Source organism: Brachycentrus maculatus, unplaced genomic scaffold (assembly GCF_059751285.1).
Source record: "Brachycentrus maculatus isolate JH-2025_06_01 unplaced genomic scaffold, ASM5975128v1 h1tg000326l, whole genome shotgun sequence".
In the NCBI taxonomy this organism is placed as follows: Eukaryota; Metazoa; Arthropoda; class Insecta; order Trichoptera; family Brachycentridae; genus Brachycentrus; species Brachycentrus maculatus.
Window position 1 is genome coordinate 457,501 of NW_028281075.1, and position 20,468 is coordinate 477,968.

Below are 20,468 nucleotides of genomic sequence, written 5' to 3' on the forward strand. Positions count from 1 at the left end.
AATAATTTTCGTTCTTCTTTTTAATTCATTACTCTCACAGATGTTGTGGATAGATGCTGTAGGTTAGGTGCTTTCAGTATATTACATTTACTAGAATCACCGAAAAGCTTGATTTCTCTCTACAACGAAACAAAGAAGGTTTTAGAATCATAGCTTTTTCCTCATCATTTGGTATTTTTGTAGGAAAATATGTATTAAAAAACAATATTTTTGAGTAAATGAAATGAAGAATCTAAAGAAATAGTACGTTAAGAAGTTAACAAGATCACCATTGGTTTACCTAAATAATTTTAGGTAAACCAATAGTGATCTTGTTAACTTGAGATATTCAGGTCCCGGGTTCGGATGTTTTCACACAAATGTATTTAATATTACTCTGGACGGGTACCTGAAGCGGAGGGCTGATCACCTTTCCATTATGTGTTAACGATGAAGACAACACTGGGTTTATATGGTGCAGTGCTCTATGCACCATATGGTGCCAATAAGGGTTTGAATGAATGAATGAGATATTCATAATAAAATTCAAAAATCCAAGATACCGCAAAAAGTTCTGGTTTAAAAAATTGTTTCCCATGTTCTGAACCCTTTTAAAATTTTGTTGTGAAGCCCTGTCTGGTAGAATATTATTTACGCAATAAATCGAAGTAACCTGAGAATCTTTGGGATAATTTAGTATAAAAAGCTCTCAAGTAGCGCACCTGGACGAGAGAGAGGTTACATTATCCTGCCACGCTACTGCTGATATGTACTCAGAACTCTACCCAGACCCAGGTGCTTGTTTAGTACGTACTTACTTGTAATTCCGTTGTACGTGCAAAAGGCATCGCAGTGGTTAACCTAATAGGACCACTTTACGTTAAATCGTTATATTTTGACCCGATCAAGAATTATTACAAAAAATGGATAGACAGATGAACCTACCTTAAGGCCTTACTCGTAATAATGTAATTCATTACGCGTCCGGCTGCGCAGAGATCCGGTCGCCACCTCAGGCCGATTATTTTAGAATATACGTTTTTTTTTGTTGCATATGAATTGAAAAAATATTGTTAAAATTTTTCTCTTTTTTTTCAAAACCAGGTTTTTATTTCGAGGATAAACATATTTTTTCGATACAAAAACGGTGTAAGAAAAAATAGTTTCAATTACGTGAGATGTTACCTGGGTTTAAAGAAAATCAAGCTGCGAATTGACGTATGTGAGGCCTTAAACTTTTTTACATATTAAGAAAAATAAAACAAGCTTTGATTACCAAAATTATCATTAAATATTTTTTGGGTATCCCAGATATCAAAATGTCCCAATTGTTCAAGAAATAACGTATTAAAAGAAGCTTTTTATAACACGTAGAAAAGTAAGTCTTTGCTAGATGAGATAGATAGAAAAGTAAGTCTTTGCTAGATGAGATAGATAGAAAAGTAAGTCTTTGCTAGATGAGATAGATAGAAAAGTAAGTCTTTGCTAGAAGAGATAAATAGAAAAGTAAGATGAGATAGATAGAAAAGTAAGTCTTTGCTAGATGAGAGGGAGATATTTGAAGATATTGGTGATGATCACAGGGATTGACGACAGTGGGAAGAAGAGCTTGGAGTTCAACAACAGGACAGACGAAATAGTAAACATGACCGGAACCTCGCTGATGTGACACTGAAACCTGTTCAGGATCTCGAGGTGTGGAGACCGACAAAAAACACGATATGTACCTAATTACAAGTTTTTCGCGATTTTATTTTTCACTAATCCGTACATCCAATGAGGCACTATCATATTAAATGTAGTTCCGGTTGTAACGTATTTAATATATTTATTATCTTCTTCTTCTTCTTAATAAAGGCATTATGGCCTATTATTAAGAGGGATTAACATCATGCGATGTCGATTCCCACCCCAATCGATTTCTTTGGTGGTCTGCCCGGATGTCATCTAGCTTGGGGTTGGCTGGCTATGGGAGAGCTTGGATGGTTCCATTCTCCTCATATTTATTGTAATTTATCAAAATTGATATTCAGTTTTCAAGTATACATATTACTGTGTCAGAGGAAAATTAGAATCTAAGGTGAACATAAAATTGAATGGGATATTAACGTTCTGATTAGTCTGTAGGTAGCATGTTGGATACCTACAATTACTCCATAAATGTATAGGAGACTGTTTGCTATTGGATCTGGAGCAATGTAAAATCACGGGTCGCGTCAGATATAATGTAGTGATTGTATTGTAAGTATTACAAGAAATGTATTGTATTATGTTGGTGAAGTCGATACAGTTCAGTGATGTAATATCAACACTGTCTGATCGCATTATCTTCCAGCGCTCTCTCGAATTACGCGATCAGGGGAGATGAAGCTTCGAATTGAATTTTTTTTATTTAACCAAATAAAACAGTGGAATTAAAGCGATACTATTTGAAATAAACTTTCATAAATAAATATAAAATATACTTTATTTTTTTGGGTTGTTTTGTGTTGATTGGATATATTTTTTTATTTATTTATTTAATATGGTTATATTTTCGTTTTAATTAATTTTCTAAAGATTCTAGAGATTCTACTGTTATAATCTTTAAATTGAAAACGAAGTTCTCTCCAATGTGTGTAAATATATATATATATATATATATATATATATATATATATATATATATGTATATATATATATATATATATATATATATATATATATATATATATATATATATATATTTATATATATATATATATATTTATCTATATATATATATATATATATATATATATATATATATATATATGTATATATATATATATATTTATATATATATATATATATATATATATATATATATATATATATATATATATATATATATATATATATATATATATTTATCTATATATATATATATATATATATAAATATATATATATATATATATATATATATATGTATATATATATATATATATATATATATATATATATATATTTATCTATATATATATATATATATATATATATATTTATATATATATATATATTTATCTATATATATATATATATATATATATATATATATATATATATATATATATATATATATATATATATATATATATAAATACACAATGGTAATAAGCATACTGATGTTTGTGTAATTAGTAAAATCGGTTTTAAATTTTTGAATTATTTTCCCAAAAGTGAAGTTATCGCGGTTATTAATACAAATATATTAACCATAAACAACAACTTACAATAACGGAACACTGTCCTTATCGCAAATATTTATCTGAAAAATATAATAGATTGTTTAGGTGCTATTTCGAATGGGCATAATCAACGTTTTGATTATCTTATCGAAGAATTATTTCACAGAAAAATAACGAATCGCTTGTAAAGCTACTGATAAAGTTAATTTATTTTTCTATTTTGTGTATATTTCGTTAAATCTTATCGAATATCCGCTGCATGTTTGTTCACACATCCTCTTTCCTTAGAAACCGCTACTGGCGACTGGCGACTGCCGACTGCCGCACGGGGGCGGACTGAGAGACGGAGAACGGAGAGCGGCGGCGCCACATTTACATACAACTTCCCGCCCTTCATCAAAATGGAATGCGCTTTAAATTGATAAAAAAAAAACAAAACTTTTTACGTAGGTACCTACATATATCGTAAAAGGACGATAAGTCAATTTCAAACAGTTTCAAGCGTCATGATGAGTTTACTTGTGAATGTGATAAGTCGTCATCACAAGATGTTCCTCATTTAGTGTGGGTATGTCCTCAATTTTTTAAAAAGAAAGATTTATATTGGAAACAGAATATGCAAAAGAATGTATTCAGTTGACAAAAATTTAAAAAATCAGATTAAGTGGTGTCTTACTTAGAAAATATGACAAGACGGATAAGACAAATAAATGAGCTATGTGACATCTTGATCGATATAAGATATTGAATCCATTGTGTCTATTGTATTTTTTTTAAGAATCAACTTATTTATGTATTATTAACTATACACATCCACTATAATTTTTAAGACATATAATCTAAATATGCTATAAATCCATGTAGACATATTAGACAAGAAGAAATTTCTAAGTCAACTAATAAATATTTTTATTAAATGCGTCATGATTAGGGCTGCTTGTGTTTACGTATAGAAATTCAAATTAATGACGGAAATCAGAACTCTTCTTTAAGTAATTTCGTTCACAAAAAAAAGTGTTTTGAATCATATTTGATAAGGTGTAAAGATATTTGTACCTACAATTAAATGTTACGTTTTCATGGCAAACCCACAAATTTCAGATTTGAATAATAGTCTAAATGCAGAATACAATAAACGTATCAGTTTAAAATCTTCATTTTTAATTATCAATCATTGAAAATTGAATAGATTGCGAGAATCCATAAAACGTAATGTAACAATTTTTGCAGGATCATAAAGTATATATTTTTAAAAACTTGATTATAATATATTGATAATGTTTGTGTTTGTGATCGAACGTGACATAGTTCACATTATTTCCCGATTCCGGCCCTTGGCAATGGATATTGTGGTGAGTATAATCTACAACGTGAGGTGTTTTTCGAGAAAAGTTGCGGTTTTTGTGGAAAAAACACAAATTAATCGCTGGACTATACAAATCACTGACCATTTCTAGAAAAGAAAAATATGTTTTTGTGATAATAAAATCATTGACAGCTGATTCCTTACGATTATTATAGGTTGTTGCAATACACCATACTGATTATCTGCATTTGAGATAAACGTCCACCAAAAACAGAAAGAATAAAATCTACATCAAGCCGTATTGGTAGCAAGGTGTTCGTCAAATCGAATCGAGATTTGTATTCACAGTAACGAGGTGTTAAAATGATTCTATATTTGCCTGATCGATATTATGGAAGTGGTTAGCCAAAATTGTAGGGTACGTCGGTTCGTCAGGCCTTCGATCCCGAGTAACGCCGTATATGTAGGTAGCCAAAACGGATATGATATAAATAAATAATAATCTACATTATACATCGACATTAAATTTTAAATTTTTACGCATGTTTGCAGTCTGCATTAACCAGTTATTTATAAAGGGATTTTTGCACGAGTTTACTGAAGCGTTTGTCGCCATAGATTTTCTGCAATATTAGAACTTAGATCACCGTTAAATGTCCACAACTGTCCCTTTGCATTCGCAGATCCAGCGATATCATTGCACGACATGTGAATGTAGTTGAATAGGTAAAGCAAGAAACCGCAATACCTTCCGACATATGATTACTGAGGTCACCTGCTTCTTACAGTTCGCTTCTATCTCACCATCCGACATTCGAGAGCAATCATGCTCCTTATCCATAGTCCCTACGTCTGTACCATATGATCAAATCATTCGGAAGAAAACAGATCTAATCTGATATTGAAAATGTCACCATTATTATACATTACATATGCCATAATACAACATGATATTTACTTACATTATTAGCATATTAAATATCGATTTTCTATTTCCTAGAGATAAATAGACTGTATTATATCATGCTCAGACATTTAAAAGACCTCATTGGTGTGAATCAAATAGAGAATAGGTGTGTTGCAGGCGCGTTTCGCTCATTCATGCTATGGACAAAAATCAAACATAGAAATAATAATTATGTAATATACATTTATGATTTAAAAAAAAACACGAAAAAATGAAGAGTTCTTAACTATAAAGAAATGCCAGCCCGAATAGAAAGTTCCGTACAAAAATAAAGCCGTTAGATAAAAACTAAAATTGTTGCAGGAAGAAAGACAAAATCATTTATAAACATTGACTACTAATTTCAGAAACACATTAGTGGCGAATTGAAAAAGGTAGTTACACCTGTGAGTTTGGTCAGCGGATACAGGGACTATTATTACCTGTTGAAAGACAAATGGTTTTCGGCTCTTCCATCTCGAGTAATGTGCCGACAAATGGAAAATTATTATTTTTACGTAATTTATTTGTCTATGTGGTAGGTGTGTACTAGAAAAGATTTACAGAAACAAGTTTAAGGTTGTCGATTTCGAGAACCGTTAGGATTATGCGAAAAGGTATCCCAGGCGGTCTGACTGAATCCCCGCGGTTAGTTTATTTCCTCGAAGAAGCATATCGTAGGTCTGATCGGATAATACCGGGGTAATGATCAATGATCCCCTTCCCTCGACACAAAGGAAGCGAAACGCGTTAATTAAAGCGGCGGCGGTCGGGGCACTTAGCGAGGGACGAGGGACGAGGAACGAAGGACCCTCGATTCGGTCAATGAAGTCCGTCTTCATTGACAAAATACGGGGTTGAATTATTACGTAACTGCGGTATTGACCGGTAAACAAATCAAAACCTTAACCCTAATGAAAGAAATCGTGCTCGATCGTCGGGGATCGGGCAACGCCGGGGTAAGTGGGGAGGTAGGACAGACCACAAACCGCACGCTCGGTACAGCTCCCATACTCCGGCTACTGAGGAAATTACAAAGCGAGAAAAAATCTCCGAGGAAGCCCTAGTACGTAAGAAGAGGTGCGCGGTAGGTACCCAGAGCGAGAAGATATCCAGTACAAGTCGTCCGGTCGGAATCCTGACGCAGGCCCGGCGTGTTTATTCACCAAAACATAATTCGAATACTGATACGGATTCTGGAAGGGTATCGATAACTAAAAAGGTTAATAAATCTCCGAGAGCTCGAGACACGACATAATCATATCCTGTTTCCACGGCAAGGATACTATTTTTTCCTAAATTTACTGAAGAGGACCGGAATGTTGACGTCTTTGGGAGAACCCAACTACTCGGCATACATAAATGTTGAATGGTGATGAGGAGTAAGGAGTAAGTAGTTTAATAGAATTTGAAGTTTTATTAGTTCTATTGTTACATCGAGCGCTGAACAAGTACCGAACGTTTTTTAATGCCAGCGCTTACTTACTTCAGCCTTCTTCTTGTGTTCATTGAACAAAAGCCTCCCTCTTGGTCTTCCTCAGTTCTCTGTTGGACGCGACTCTCTTCCAGTGCAGGCCCGCCACTTTCTTAATGTCATCGGACCATCTTGTCTGGGGCCTACCCATGCTACCGCTTCCTGTTCTAGGCTTCCAGTGAAGCAACTTTTTCGTACATCTATCCTCAGCCATACGTGCCACATGACCTGCCCAGTTCCATTTTTGTTTCGTGATTCTTTGCGCCACCTTGGTCTTTTCCCTCGTCCAAACATTCGTTTTTCCGTATTACATGAGAATTACAAGTTCGAGATTCAAAAATGATTTTGTAACACCAAAATGTAATACTAAACAATTTCAACAAAACTTTGAAACTGTTTAGTTTTAAATTTTGTAAACATTTAGTAACTAAATACTTCTATAAACTCCCTAAAGAAATAAAGTGATATCAAAATTCTTAAGAAAAAATTAATGCCCATTACATGTAAATCCAAAAAAAAAAATACACAAAAGAAAAGAAAAAGACTATTTTACCATTAATCAAATAAAACAATAAACCTTGTAAGTCCCTCTTTAAGTACAAGAACTCAGTCTCTTTTTTTGGAGAGGCACAGCGAAACTAAAATTATAAGTTTGCCATATGTATAAATGTATAGAAATTGTATCAAATTGCATTTTAAAAATGTTACTTTATTAATTTTTTTGAGTGATGGGTTGAAGTTACACGTTGTGAGTATAAATGTAACACAGTGGCGTGATAATGAAGTGCCGAATGGCAAGGTAGGTAGGGACGTGGCGCCAGTTATGCTTCTCGGCCAGATCTCATCATCTCGGGCGGGATGACAAGGAGGAGCCAGACTCGGAGCCGCCAGCCGGAGATTGCGCCAACTCGTTTGGAGGCGACAGCGGGTTCGTGTCCCGGCCTAATAGCGGACCTCAGCTTGTCGCTAATTAGGGTTGCAATACCGTACTACAGCCACGGTAACGCATAATAAATTATTCAATTCAATGGAAAAAATAAACACATTACACAGTTTCGCTTGTTCAATAATTAATATATGTACTGATTTCATTATATTCAATTTATTAATACTGTCAATATTAGTGGAAATGATAATTTTCATATTCTTCTTCTTCTCACCCTTATCTGCACCAAATGGTGCATAGGGCACTGCATCTTGCATTGACGCAATGTTTTCTTGATCACTCTAACCATTACACCACGGAGGCGGACAAAATTGTCATATTAACTATATTTATTCGTTTCCAGCTAATGACATAATATTAAAAACATCTTTGTATGAACTGGATTGAATGCAAAATGATGATAAGATATTGAGAATTAAAATTTTCTAACACAATAAAAAGCAGACCATGAAACCGCTTCTGTGACAATTGTAAAAAAATGTAATGTTAATAGGTTCTTTATATTTTTTTACAAATGTATTTTTTTCCTAAAAAACTTCATTTACCAAAAAATTGGTGGGCGCTGCTTTGCTTTATTTAGCGTTTAAAATAAATTAAAATTTTGTAACGCTTGTTTTTATATTGAAATTTTTATGTTTTATCCTTTCAGAAAAAAATCATTTTATAGAATGCAGATTCTATAAAAATATTTAAATTAATTTAAGTGTCTTTTAATTCAAATAATGGTCCAAAACTGGAAATTGACCCTAAACGTAAATTGTTTCTTTCAGCACAAAGCAAATAGTAATAAAGAAATTTTAATAAATCTTTAAATTAGTCTCGGGGTAACACTAAACGAAGTAAGTTCATTTTACGAATTTTAAATGTGAAAATTAAATTTTGTATATAAATATAAGACTAAATTGCATTTAAAAAATAATGTAGAGCATAGTTTATTTATTACGTAAGCAATTAAGAGGTCGAAAGTAAATTTAATGAACTATAAATCTGAATTTTAATAAAGTGTACTGTCGACATTATTTCGTAACGCATGATTCACTGTAAAACCCATCGACTCAGAAACACCTCTGAGTAATATAAATAGCCTTGGATATAAAATTTGTCCGTTGAATTATTGAGCAACAATTTATTATAACTCTCTTTTTATTATGTAAATAATTTTGCAGATTTAAAAATTCGAATATGTATCACGATGTACTACAATTGAACTTATTGATATCTATACCTATAATATGTACTAGAAATTGGCAAAGAAATATCCGTCATCTATTTAGAGGCTTGTCTGCAGGTAGGATAATAAGGATAGGAATGGTAATTGTGAAAATACATCACAAATACCCAGAACAATTGAAAACAAATCTTTTTGCATTTATTATAACTCTAAAATAGAGCAGGACCCAAATGAGTGTTTGTAAATTTGTGTTTGCCAATCTGACCGTGGACATTATTTCTAGTCAAAGTCATATTATGCACCAAGAATGGCTGTTATTTTTTTGTTTACATACAAAGTCAACGAGTTTTTATAATAGTTTAAGCTCAAATATCCGTATATCAAAAACAACTTTTTTGAGTTAATTTTAAGACAACAACTCTCCATTCTTCGAGTGTAATAACTGAGTTTTGTACAATGTTATTTATAAAAAAAACATATTATCAAACAATAATAATTTTTTGCTGTAATTGAATTGATATCACTTCCCACAAAAAAATGGTTTATCGATTTCACACCTTGTATTATGACAACTTCCGTACATTTTTTCACATTCGGACCACTTTCTGACCAAGCAACATCGATAATATTTATGACTACTACTACCTCTAAAACCAATATTCTTTGTCAGAATGCGGTCCTTGAATTTTGCATATAGAATTTTTTCAGGCGTAGTCATAGGAAGTAATCGCAGTAATATCACAAATAATTCAGACACCAAATAGTATGTATTAATATCTTATTTCATTAATTGATTCGGCAGGTAATATTTATCAATTTTATATTTAACTTTTACTTGGCAAACACTATTTATTAAAATCTTAGCACTATTTACACGAAGTTTAAAAATGATGTTGAATGCATCAAAATACGTGTTACAACAGAATTTAATAAGTAGTGGTATTTACCATGTAAAAGTTAAATATAAAATATGACACCTCATGGAAAGTGAATACGTGCGTAAGCATTCGCGCATCTTGATATGTACTCGTATAATAGTTAGTGTCCATATAGGATTTTTTCACTGTTATAGCAAAAATATAATTTATGTTCATTTGTTTCAAGTCTCCTTTGAAACACAATGGTAAAGGGTGGGTGCAATACAAGACTCAAATGATAATTTTGTATAACTGATGTCGCTAAAAGAATGCTAATTTTTAAACATGATTATTATTATTAATTGTAAGGAAAGGTCAGTAAATACCAAACAATCAATATTAATAATATTCTCAATGCTTTGTAATATTTGCCATGAAATGAAAAATATTTACAATTGTTTATTATTATTATTACATTATTATAAATAAATGCACTCTGCCTAGGTATCAAATAGATAAAAATATATAAACTGCAACTATTAACACTATATTAGTTGGTTGGAAAATATAATATTTTCCCAATACCGACTTGAAAATTTAAAAAAAAAATAAAAATATTACAAAGGAACGAATATTTATATTAAAAATAATAAAAATATTCCAAAGAACGCTTTTGATTTGCCATTTTCAATAGTTGATTTATGATTTTAAGTATTGAACTAGTACTTGCCAACTAATTTAAAAAGCTTGAAAAGTTAGGAAACCTTGATCATTCATAAAACAAAACCTTTGGTTGGTTGGAGTATATTGTTTTATATTTAAACCCATCAATGTACAAACCCTTTGTTTAAGAAGTTTGATAAATAAACATTAAGATGTCACTAAGAAATAAATGGAAAAGTACGAGTGAAACTCAGTGTAAATTTTGTTTTATAATAGATATATGAAGATTTCGTACCTCTTCAGATGAAGAGGTACGAAATTGTGCATTAAGTAATTTGTTTTCTCATTGGCAGAGTCAGATTTCAGTAATTTCTCGTATTCAGGATAATTAGGAAGGTGGTACCCGCTGGCAACACAAAAAAAGATCTTGGAAATTGTATTTCTGTATTTGCTTGTGGAATGTACCTACAGAATTATAAACGTTTATGGCGGTAAATCGAGAAACTAATAATAATGGCATCCGGTTACTATTTTTATTGCTAGAGGCCGCGATCCTTTAACTAGCTAGAAATTGGGATTGTCCAATTATTTTGTTTCCAACCCCTTTCCGAGCAGTTGAGAGTGTGGGTGGTATGATCAACTTCGGCGATTAAAACTAAATTGTGGTTGTGATATCTGACTACTAAATCGAATATTTAACCGTCCAACATGGCTACCTAACATCAATGAGGAAATAAAGCTTTTCAATTTGTGTAAACATACAAAATATCGTTACTCTCCTGACTAAGAATTGTATGTAGAGCTGTATTTTTTTTACATGAGAGTAATTTTTGTATTAGACGTTAATAAGTCACGGTAGATTTTAAAAAATAGTAGTATTTACTAAATATTATTTTTACCTGAAATTCGCGCAAGAGCAGCGTTTACGTTGTTGTTATTATTATGTTTTACTTTTTTTCACAGAATGAAAAAGTAAGTTTAAGTTTATATTGATTTAACAATTATTTCTGAAAACATCTGCGACGGTTCTTTTAAATTACTAAATATATGTTAAATGGTGAAACATACAGTAATTATATTAACTAAGCACTTGGTAACCTAGAAAATATAAACAAAAGTATCCTTTTGTGAAATTTCCCATAATGGGTTCCCTTAAAATGATAAATACATTTTTTTTGACAAAATTGGTTTAATTTTTTTAAAACATACAGTTATAAAAAATATTTTTTACACTTGGACATATGAATTTTTTAAACTGCAAGAATTTTTCAGTTCTTGCATATCGTTATAAATCTTTTATATTATATTAATGAGAGCATTAATTTTTCTTAGATTTTATAAAATATATTATCATATTTCCCATAAAGCTCGTTATATAAATTTGTATAAAGCTCCACCGAACGGAGTAGACAATACATAGTTGTAGCAGGTACATAATGTATTTATAATATCTGTACAATATGTTGGAAGTGCTCTTGTTCGATCTGGAAATGGAAGCACATTCATGAACACGGTAAGCTGAGGTAATAATGTGTTGTGGCTAACAGTGGCTGATATACAATTGGTCAATTATTGGGCCAATAACCCTCCCTGGCCGATACGATATTTCTTTTGTTTGTTACTCTCAAATAAATGGAGCTCCATTGATGGTGGCGTGAAATTGATATTGATTTACAAAACATTACGGGAATGAAAAATGAACTTCGATTTACTAAATATGAGTCTAGAGATCATAGCTGATTGTTATTTTGTAATAATTCTTTTGTACATAATACGAATACCTCAATTTAAAAAATATTTAACGATTATTTGTTCACGAACAAATGTTGCTTTAAGAACTAAAAACTGCCCTTATAGAAGTAGAATGTTAAGTTCCTAAAGCATATTTTGTCTAAACCAATATTTTTTTTTTCATAAATAAATCCAGGTTTTAATTTTGTAATCGTTTAGAGATTTCAAAATAAGGATCTAATTTTATATCTTGCGTTTTTCTTGCAAATCAACCATCGATTGCCTTATGATATTTGGTGGGGTAGAGATTCTTGATTCAAATGAAGTTTGATTTACATAAGTTTAATATAGGATGGTTACAATTAATTGAATTAATATTGTGATTGTCGATACTATATACTTAATACCATAAAGATTATAATTACATATCTAAGTGTAGATATGTTAAGTGGAAATCTGAAACTACTTGTTTATTGTGTTGCGTTTTCTACGTATGAAGGCATGTGAGATGTTATTAGATAGATACTAGGTATATATTACAGTGGCTTGAAAGTGTTGATTAGGTACATTATCGTTCTGGTGGGTAAGGCAAATTAGATTTAAATATTATAGAATAATAGCGCAACAAAGAATGTATACCGAGTGGCCAAAATAAATTGATTTTCTACAGATGAATTTCATCAGACTCCTTGGTCAATCACAAGCGGCAGTCTTAGCAGTAATAAATATAATGTCGGATAAACCGGTAGCCATTTCCTAGGCCAGCTCTAATACTTCTAGATCATTGGTTCACATAGTTTTTTCACTTACTCTGCGGTTTCTTACACTGGCTGTGCTATGAATCAAGGCAGGTTATATCAAATCTGACGGCAATCAGTCGGACCGGGTCAAAAAAACTAATCTAACAGCCTGAAATAAAAATCCAATGTAATCATCGGAAATAAAGTTGGTAGCGATGTCACGTAGACGTAAATCTAATATATTTTACAGCCCCATCTATGTGAGGCGAGCTTAAATAGACGCACAGATTACCGTAACAAAATATAATAAATAATAATTGGAACGTGTAATAAACGAAATGGCCGGTGTCTGTCCGGTGGGAACATTTTTGGGAAGTGATTATTTCTGTGCTTTTTGTTCACCATCTATTGAGACTAATTTGGAAGCAAAAACTTTTCAGAGAAGTCACGGACCAACAATGAAATCGACATATCTACCTATTTGGACCGTTTGCAAATGAGTATTATTTCGTTTCGAGTTTTCCAGGTCCTAAATGCGAATAATAAACCACCACAAATGAACATTGTACAACATTGAAAACTAGAAATGTACAAGACAAACTTTAAAAAAATAAAGCGAACTTGGTAAAATATCATAGTGATCTTTTACAAATATCTGTGATTAAAAAATGGGTTGTTAAACAAAAATGCAGGCGTCACGAAAATCTATTAAATTAGCTGTCAGTATCGGATTATGTACATTTTATGCTTGGATTAAATTTCAGCTGGCGGACATAATAAGTGTGAAGGAATAATTATTACTGCGATTTCATGAAGTCGTTAACCATTAATTTGACATGTTAATGATTCGTTTGGAGATTGTATTTTTATTTATTCTCTCAATTCTATAATTATTTTGCGTAATGAGATTTGACGAAAATATATATAGATTAGTGTTAGTTAAGTAAACTTAGTAAAATCATACATCCAATTAACTTCATTACTAACTTAGAATTATTAAATTGGATAAACTCTCAAGTATTGTACAACTGGCAAGCCAGAATGAACAACCGGCATTGCGGGTTCGATTCCCGCCAATTGCAAAATGATTTTAAGAAAAATTTACTTTCGATGGGTCTGGGTGTTGGTGTTGTATTTTTCAAATCAATCTATCTTATTCTTAATATCTTACCTGAAGGCTTTGCAGGTTAATTCTTTAAAAAAAGTAAATAAAGGTTATAAAATTAACCGTTTGACTTATGAGTTATAACGAAAATTTAATTTGGAAAAATGAAAATAAAAAAAAGTTTTTTTTTACACAATACCTTATTGCAAGGCAATAATAATTTTTATAATAATTTTATTATATAACAATATTTTCCCCTTTTCATGATTTTTAAATGTTTTTGTCGATTTAATTTAGTGTTTTAACTACGATAATTTTTTCATCAATTGATTCGGCAACCACTTTGTGGTAAAATCTTTCTATTTTTAATTCAATTTAACAAATACCACTATTTCTTAAAATCTATTGTGACGTGTGTGAAACAGTGGTAAAACTTAATTAAAAAATAATTAACTTCTTTAAAATTGATATGTATTTAATGTATATGAAGTTTTGATTATTTATTTAGAATTTCTAATCCATAACTACATTTTAATATACTAGAAGGTACTGCTGTTACTACGGTAAAATCAGTTTGAGATATTTGTCGCCGAGGTGCTCGTAGATAGTAGGGCAATTCCGCAATTTTATTTGCCCGTATATGATACGGGCAAATCGGGCAAAGGATGAATGAGATTAGTGGATCGGGTGACTTACCATTTGGTTGTATATTGGCATTTGGTTTGTAGTCATGGCAGTGCTGTGAGCCTTGCGAGGGCAGTCTTCTTCTGTAAGCGTGCTCGGGGTAGTGCAGGGGCACGTGGCGGGGAGCGGGGGGCGGAGGAGGCGCGCCCAGACCCACCCTCAGCTGCCCGGTCACCCCGCCCTGCCCAGGCCACAGGGGGTTGCCCATCTCGTCTAATTAACAAAGACAATTTATACACTTAAAAAAATCTAGACACCTACTTTTTTAATGCTCTTGAAAAAAGCAGGACGAATCGCGCTATTTGAAATGTTGTTTTCAAAACATAAGTTACAAAAGACCTAACATAGGCAAATTGTCAAAAATACCGGTCAGGTAAAAATCGTTTTGTTTTATTGAATCTAACGGTGTGATCTGAATAAAGTTTAATTTGGTATCTGTAGATTTTTTTAGCTTCAAAGTGTAAGATTTTTTTGTTTGTAATGTATCCAAAAGTAAAACAAAATTATTGGATCGAATTCCACTTTACATATATTTATAATGATATATAATGTGACGCGTTTCGTCTTATCAAGACGTTATCAAACTTAAATTCAAAATCAATGAATAATGTAAGGTTTTTTCCAGATCTTACGTATATATATATATACATATATATATATATATATATATATATATATATATATATATATATATATATATATATATATATATATATATATATATATATATATATATATATATATATATATATATATATATATATATATATATATATATATATATATATATATATATATATATATATATATATATATATATATATATATATATATATATATATATATATATATATATATATATATATATATATATATTTATTTATTTTATTTTCAAATCAAATTCTTAAGTAGCAGTTGACTCAGTTCACGACCGTATTAAGTTGAAATAACATCTTCTTATTTTAATTTAATATGGCCGTATAAGTTGTATAAGGGTAGTTTACTGCGTCAGGCGAAATGCGTTAACCGCTTCACAAGAATTCGACCCTAAGGGAACCAATTTGTTGCGTGCGTAAAATGATCAATATTATTACCTACATGTCAATGTATAACCACGTTCATAATTTAAGCTTATACTAATATTTATACAGAGATGTAATAGGAAAACAATACTTAAGGAATATATAAAAAGTGTATTTTTTTAAATTTCTAATTGTCATTGTTGAAAGGCCTATTATATATATATATATATATATATATATATATATATATATATATATATATATATATATATATATATATATATATATATATATATATATATATATATATATATATATATATATATATATATATATATATATATATATATATATATATATATATATATATATATCTATATATATAGATATATATATATATATATATATATATATATATATATATATATATATATATATATATATATATATATATATTTTAATATCAATAAATTTTCCTAGAAAAATTATAGGTTGTAGATGTACTTGTTAATGAAATTTCGTTGACAGAAATCTGATACTTTTTTTTATAAAAGTATAGAGTTTATGGTAAAATGTTTTGGATGAAAATACAACGTTACGATACTATAATTAATAATTTCCGACTATTATCATTCCAATCATTCCATATCGACGATTCAAGTTAAACTTTAATACTTAATTGTGTTTTGGATTGAGGAAAAAATGGTAATATATTAAATAATATTATTTTAACATTTTTTTTCAATAAATAAACACGAACTTTTAAATACGAAATAATTTTATGATTTTAATTGTTGAAATTAGTCGCGGTCTGTTAAACTTAGCGCCTTTCTCAACTTTACTTCATTATGAAGCATAATAAGTAGGTTTTCGGAAGGTACCTATACAAAACACTCGTCTTTGATATTTCTTTACCTGTTTAAGAGAATAAGGTAAAAAAGATTTCCTGTTGCTCCACTTGAAGGGCAGGGTAATGGGTGTCTCCTTTGTTATCCACACTCGTGCAAATTGGCCAGGGCTATTAAAATATTAGCAATGAATGGCCCTGCCCCCGGGCCACCCTGTACGGGCTGACATATGGCGCCTGCGCACCTCACGTAACTATACCAACCAAATTAAATAATAACAGATACGGATCTAGATTATTACTTCAAAATATTCAGTTATATATATATATATATATATATATATATATATATATATATATATATATATATATATATATATATATATATATATATATATATATATATATATATATATATATACATATGTTCTTGAGGAAGTTATTTGAAAAATCAGAACCTATCCGACACTTGAAATTTGCAACGAAAAATTAAAATTTACTGTAGAAAAAAAAACAAAACCGAGTTTTGAAAGTATTTCACAAACATTTAAATATATTGTTGATTTTGCAAGCCCAAAAATACTTAACAAAATTTCAAATATTTAGGAATTAAATATTTCAATAAACTCCCTAATGAAATTAAAAAAAAAACAGAAGATACCAGAATTCCTAAGAAAAAAATTAATGCCTATTACATGTAAATCTTTAAAAAATTAATAAAACAAAAGAAAAGAAAAATACTATTATACAATTAATTGAATAAAACAATAAACCTTCAGTGTATGTTCCTCTCCAACACAAAAGCTCAGTCTCTTTTTTGGAGAAACACAGCGAAAAAAAAAGATTGCCATTTGTATAAATGTATAGAAATTGTATTAAGAAATGAAGCTACATATATTAAATAAATAAAATATGAAAATATTATTCTTAAGTGCGTTTTTATAATACCTACATACCTACCCGCTTTATATTTGTGCTATAGTATAATATCTTATAATTCTTAATTTATAACTGTACCTACTTTTATACATCTAATATAATTTTTGATGAACTTCGAACGTACCACTAAAATCTCAAGTATTTTTCAGTAAAAACATATTTTTATTGATTTTATAAAATATATGTGTTTAAGAACGGAATGGAAACAAACAGTCGTAGTAAAAAGAAATTTAGAAACTTTATTTGACATTAATCTAAAGTTACATTATTTATTGAAAATTTGTATTTGTGAAGATATTAAGTAATTAAATAAACTCTTAGTATAGTGAAAAGCACCTACGTCTTCGGGTTGAAACATAATTTGGTATTGTAATCTAAATTGTTTCGTTTATATGGAAAGTTTAAAATCAGTATGATGCAATTTTGCTTGTTCTATAGGTGTAACATGTAATTATTATCGATGTGATATTATAAATAAAAGCATTGCTTCTTTTTTCTTCGTTAAGGTAATTGACTTAGTATATTCCAATTTATTTTCCATTTTCCAAACTTAAAAGTATTCAGGGGAGACCGAGGATTTTTATACATTTGAAGTTGTCATTCTGATCTTAATAAGTATAACACTTTATGCTGGCATATTACTTACTTATAACCCTTATCCGCACCCAATGGTGCATAGGGCACTGCATCGAATTGACGCAGTGTTATCTTGATCATTACTTACATGAAGGCAAGGTGATCACTCTTGCGCTTTAGGAACCAGTCCAGGGTAATATTATATAAATATTAAAGTGTAAAATCAATAATATTTATTTTCAACCCCCTTGGGAATCGAACCCGGGACCTCCAGCACAGTAGGTAAACACGCTGACCATCACACCACGGAGGCGGACAAATGCTGGCATATAGCTTACACATTTATCTATGATTTGAGCTGGCATATATATATTTTTTACGCGTGAGAATTCGAAGCCATCTAAGATTTTTCTTTAACACACTTAGTGTTACGGGCGACTTAGATAGCTGGGCTTGGAGTAACAGTAAAGGAGCTTTTTTCTTCTTCTTCTTTTCGGACTAGGTCCTGTCATTCTCCGGTCCGCTCCTGGGAGGTGGAAGACCAGCTATCCTTATTATCCAGCTATATATATATATATATATATATATATATATATATATATATATATATATATATATATATATATATACACACATATCACAGTAGGTACTCACATATTGATATCGTGTGTTAAAGCATGCTGCATGAAGACACGTAGACCAAGTTAACAAATCTGATGTAGATTCTTAAAAATACGTATTGTACTAGTACCTGGAAGAATTGGAATGAAGTGCCAAAATACACGCGACCAACCGGATGGTTTCTCTCACGTCTGCGTCCAAGTGCGACAACCGTAATACCTGACACCACGCACTCGATAAAACACAACACCCACATCTTATTGCATTATGATAACAACAATTGTCAAATTTTAAGACGAGAGAATGACTAACTAAGAAAATATATGTGGCAAATGTGAGAGGGAAAATAGAACAAAGACGACCAAAGAAGACTTGACACGATCAGATCAATCAGAACCTAAAATTTGGCTGTGTCAAAAGTCTGCGTAATCGGAGGGCATGTACGACTAGATGTATGGATGTGAAGGAGACAAGGTGTGTATGTCAGGACAGAAGAGTGTACATATGCAATATATAAATATATATGTGTGTGTATTTATCATTTTATCTTCTTCTTCTTCTGCACTGAACGCAAGGCATCACTCCTGCGCTTCAGGGACCAGTCAGATATTAAATAATTAAAGTGTAAAATTACTAATAATTATTTTCACCTCCTCCTGGGAATCGAATCTGGGACCGCCAGCACGGTAGATAAACACGCTAACCATGGAAGCGGACATATACACACACACATTCATGCATACATGTAGTTATTGATGTTAAACAAGAGGATTTAATTTAAAAAATAGTTTGAACGACAATCACGAAATAACTACGATAACATATGTTATCAGTGTGGGAAACCGTACGGTTAGCAGCATTATGATGTGTGGCTATCGAGGTACCCGAGTACCGAGTAGGTACCCACAGTACGCTGGACACAAATATTTTGTCAACTCATATTTAATATTCATGATAAAACATCATAAAAAATATTTTAAGAAACGAGGGATTCTATAGCCATATCAAGTGGACACTATTTTATATACCTATTATGTGGGTTGTCTATGACATGTTGCTTGTTAAAAAGTAATTATAGTTTTTTTTAATTATACGTGTACTTCAATTTCCCAATGAGTGACATAAATATAACATTTTACAAGTCAATATTCCACGATAGTTGTATTCTTCTATATATTGCAATACTGGACACGAAGGAATCTTCAATTGTTTATAATAATATAATAAAGAAAATAGATCAGTAAAAAAATGTTCAGTATACATATTTTGATTGGGTTAGATTCATTTTGTATCTAAACAAAGATGAAGAAGTTTATTGAAATGAAAACATAAAATTCTGGTTATTTACGGGGGTAACTAGATATAGTTTTAGATTCAGATTCAAAAAAACCTTTCATTATTTGTTTGTATCGATTTAAACAATACAATGCATATTAAAATGGGCCAGTTACTCTTAGAATAAAATATAAGCAGTAAATTCTAATTTAGCTACCCCATATCCTAAATCTACAATTAAAACGAACATGGGAAATAAGGAAACCAAAAATAATGTTGTTTTTTTTTTTATGTCGATTGAATTGAATCATATATCGCTCACTCTTTTCAACAACGTCATATATCAAAAATCGTAAATTTTCAGTTGTGCATATTTTC

At 30.6% G+C, this 20,468-nt stretch overlaps 1 protein-coding gene across 6 annotated transcripts in view; it reads right to left on the bottom strand.

Annotated features, from left to right (window-relative positions):
* Nucleotides 1-20,468, bottom strand: part of LOC148304196 (protein lozenge-like) — a 59,593-nt gene that overhangs the window by 14,887 nt on the left and 24,238 nt on the right. For all 6 annotated transcript variants that reach the window (XM_088268701.1, XM_088268702.1, XM_088268700.1 and 3 more), the window contains one exon: nt 14,823-15,023. In XM_088268701.1, coding sequence (XP_088124827.1) covers nt 14,823-15,023 — 201 coding nt within the window. The remainder of the gene's footprint in view (nt 1-14,822; nt 15,024-20,468) is intronic.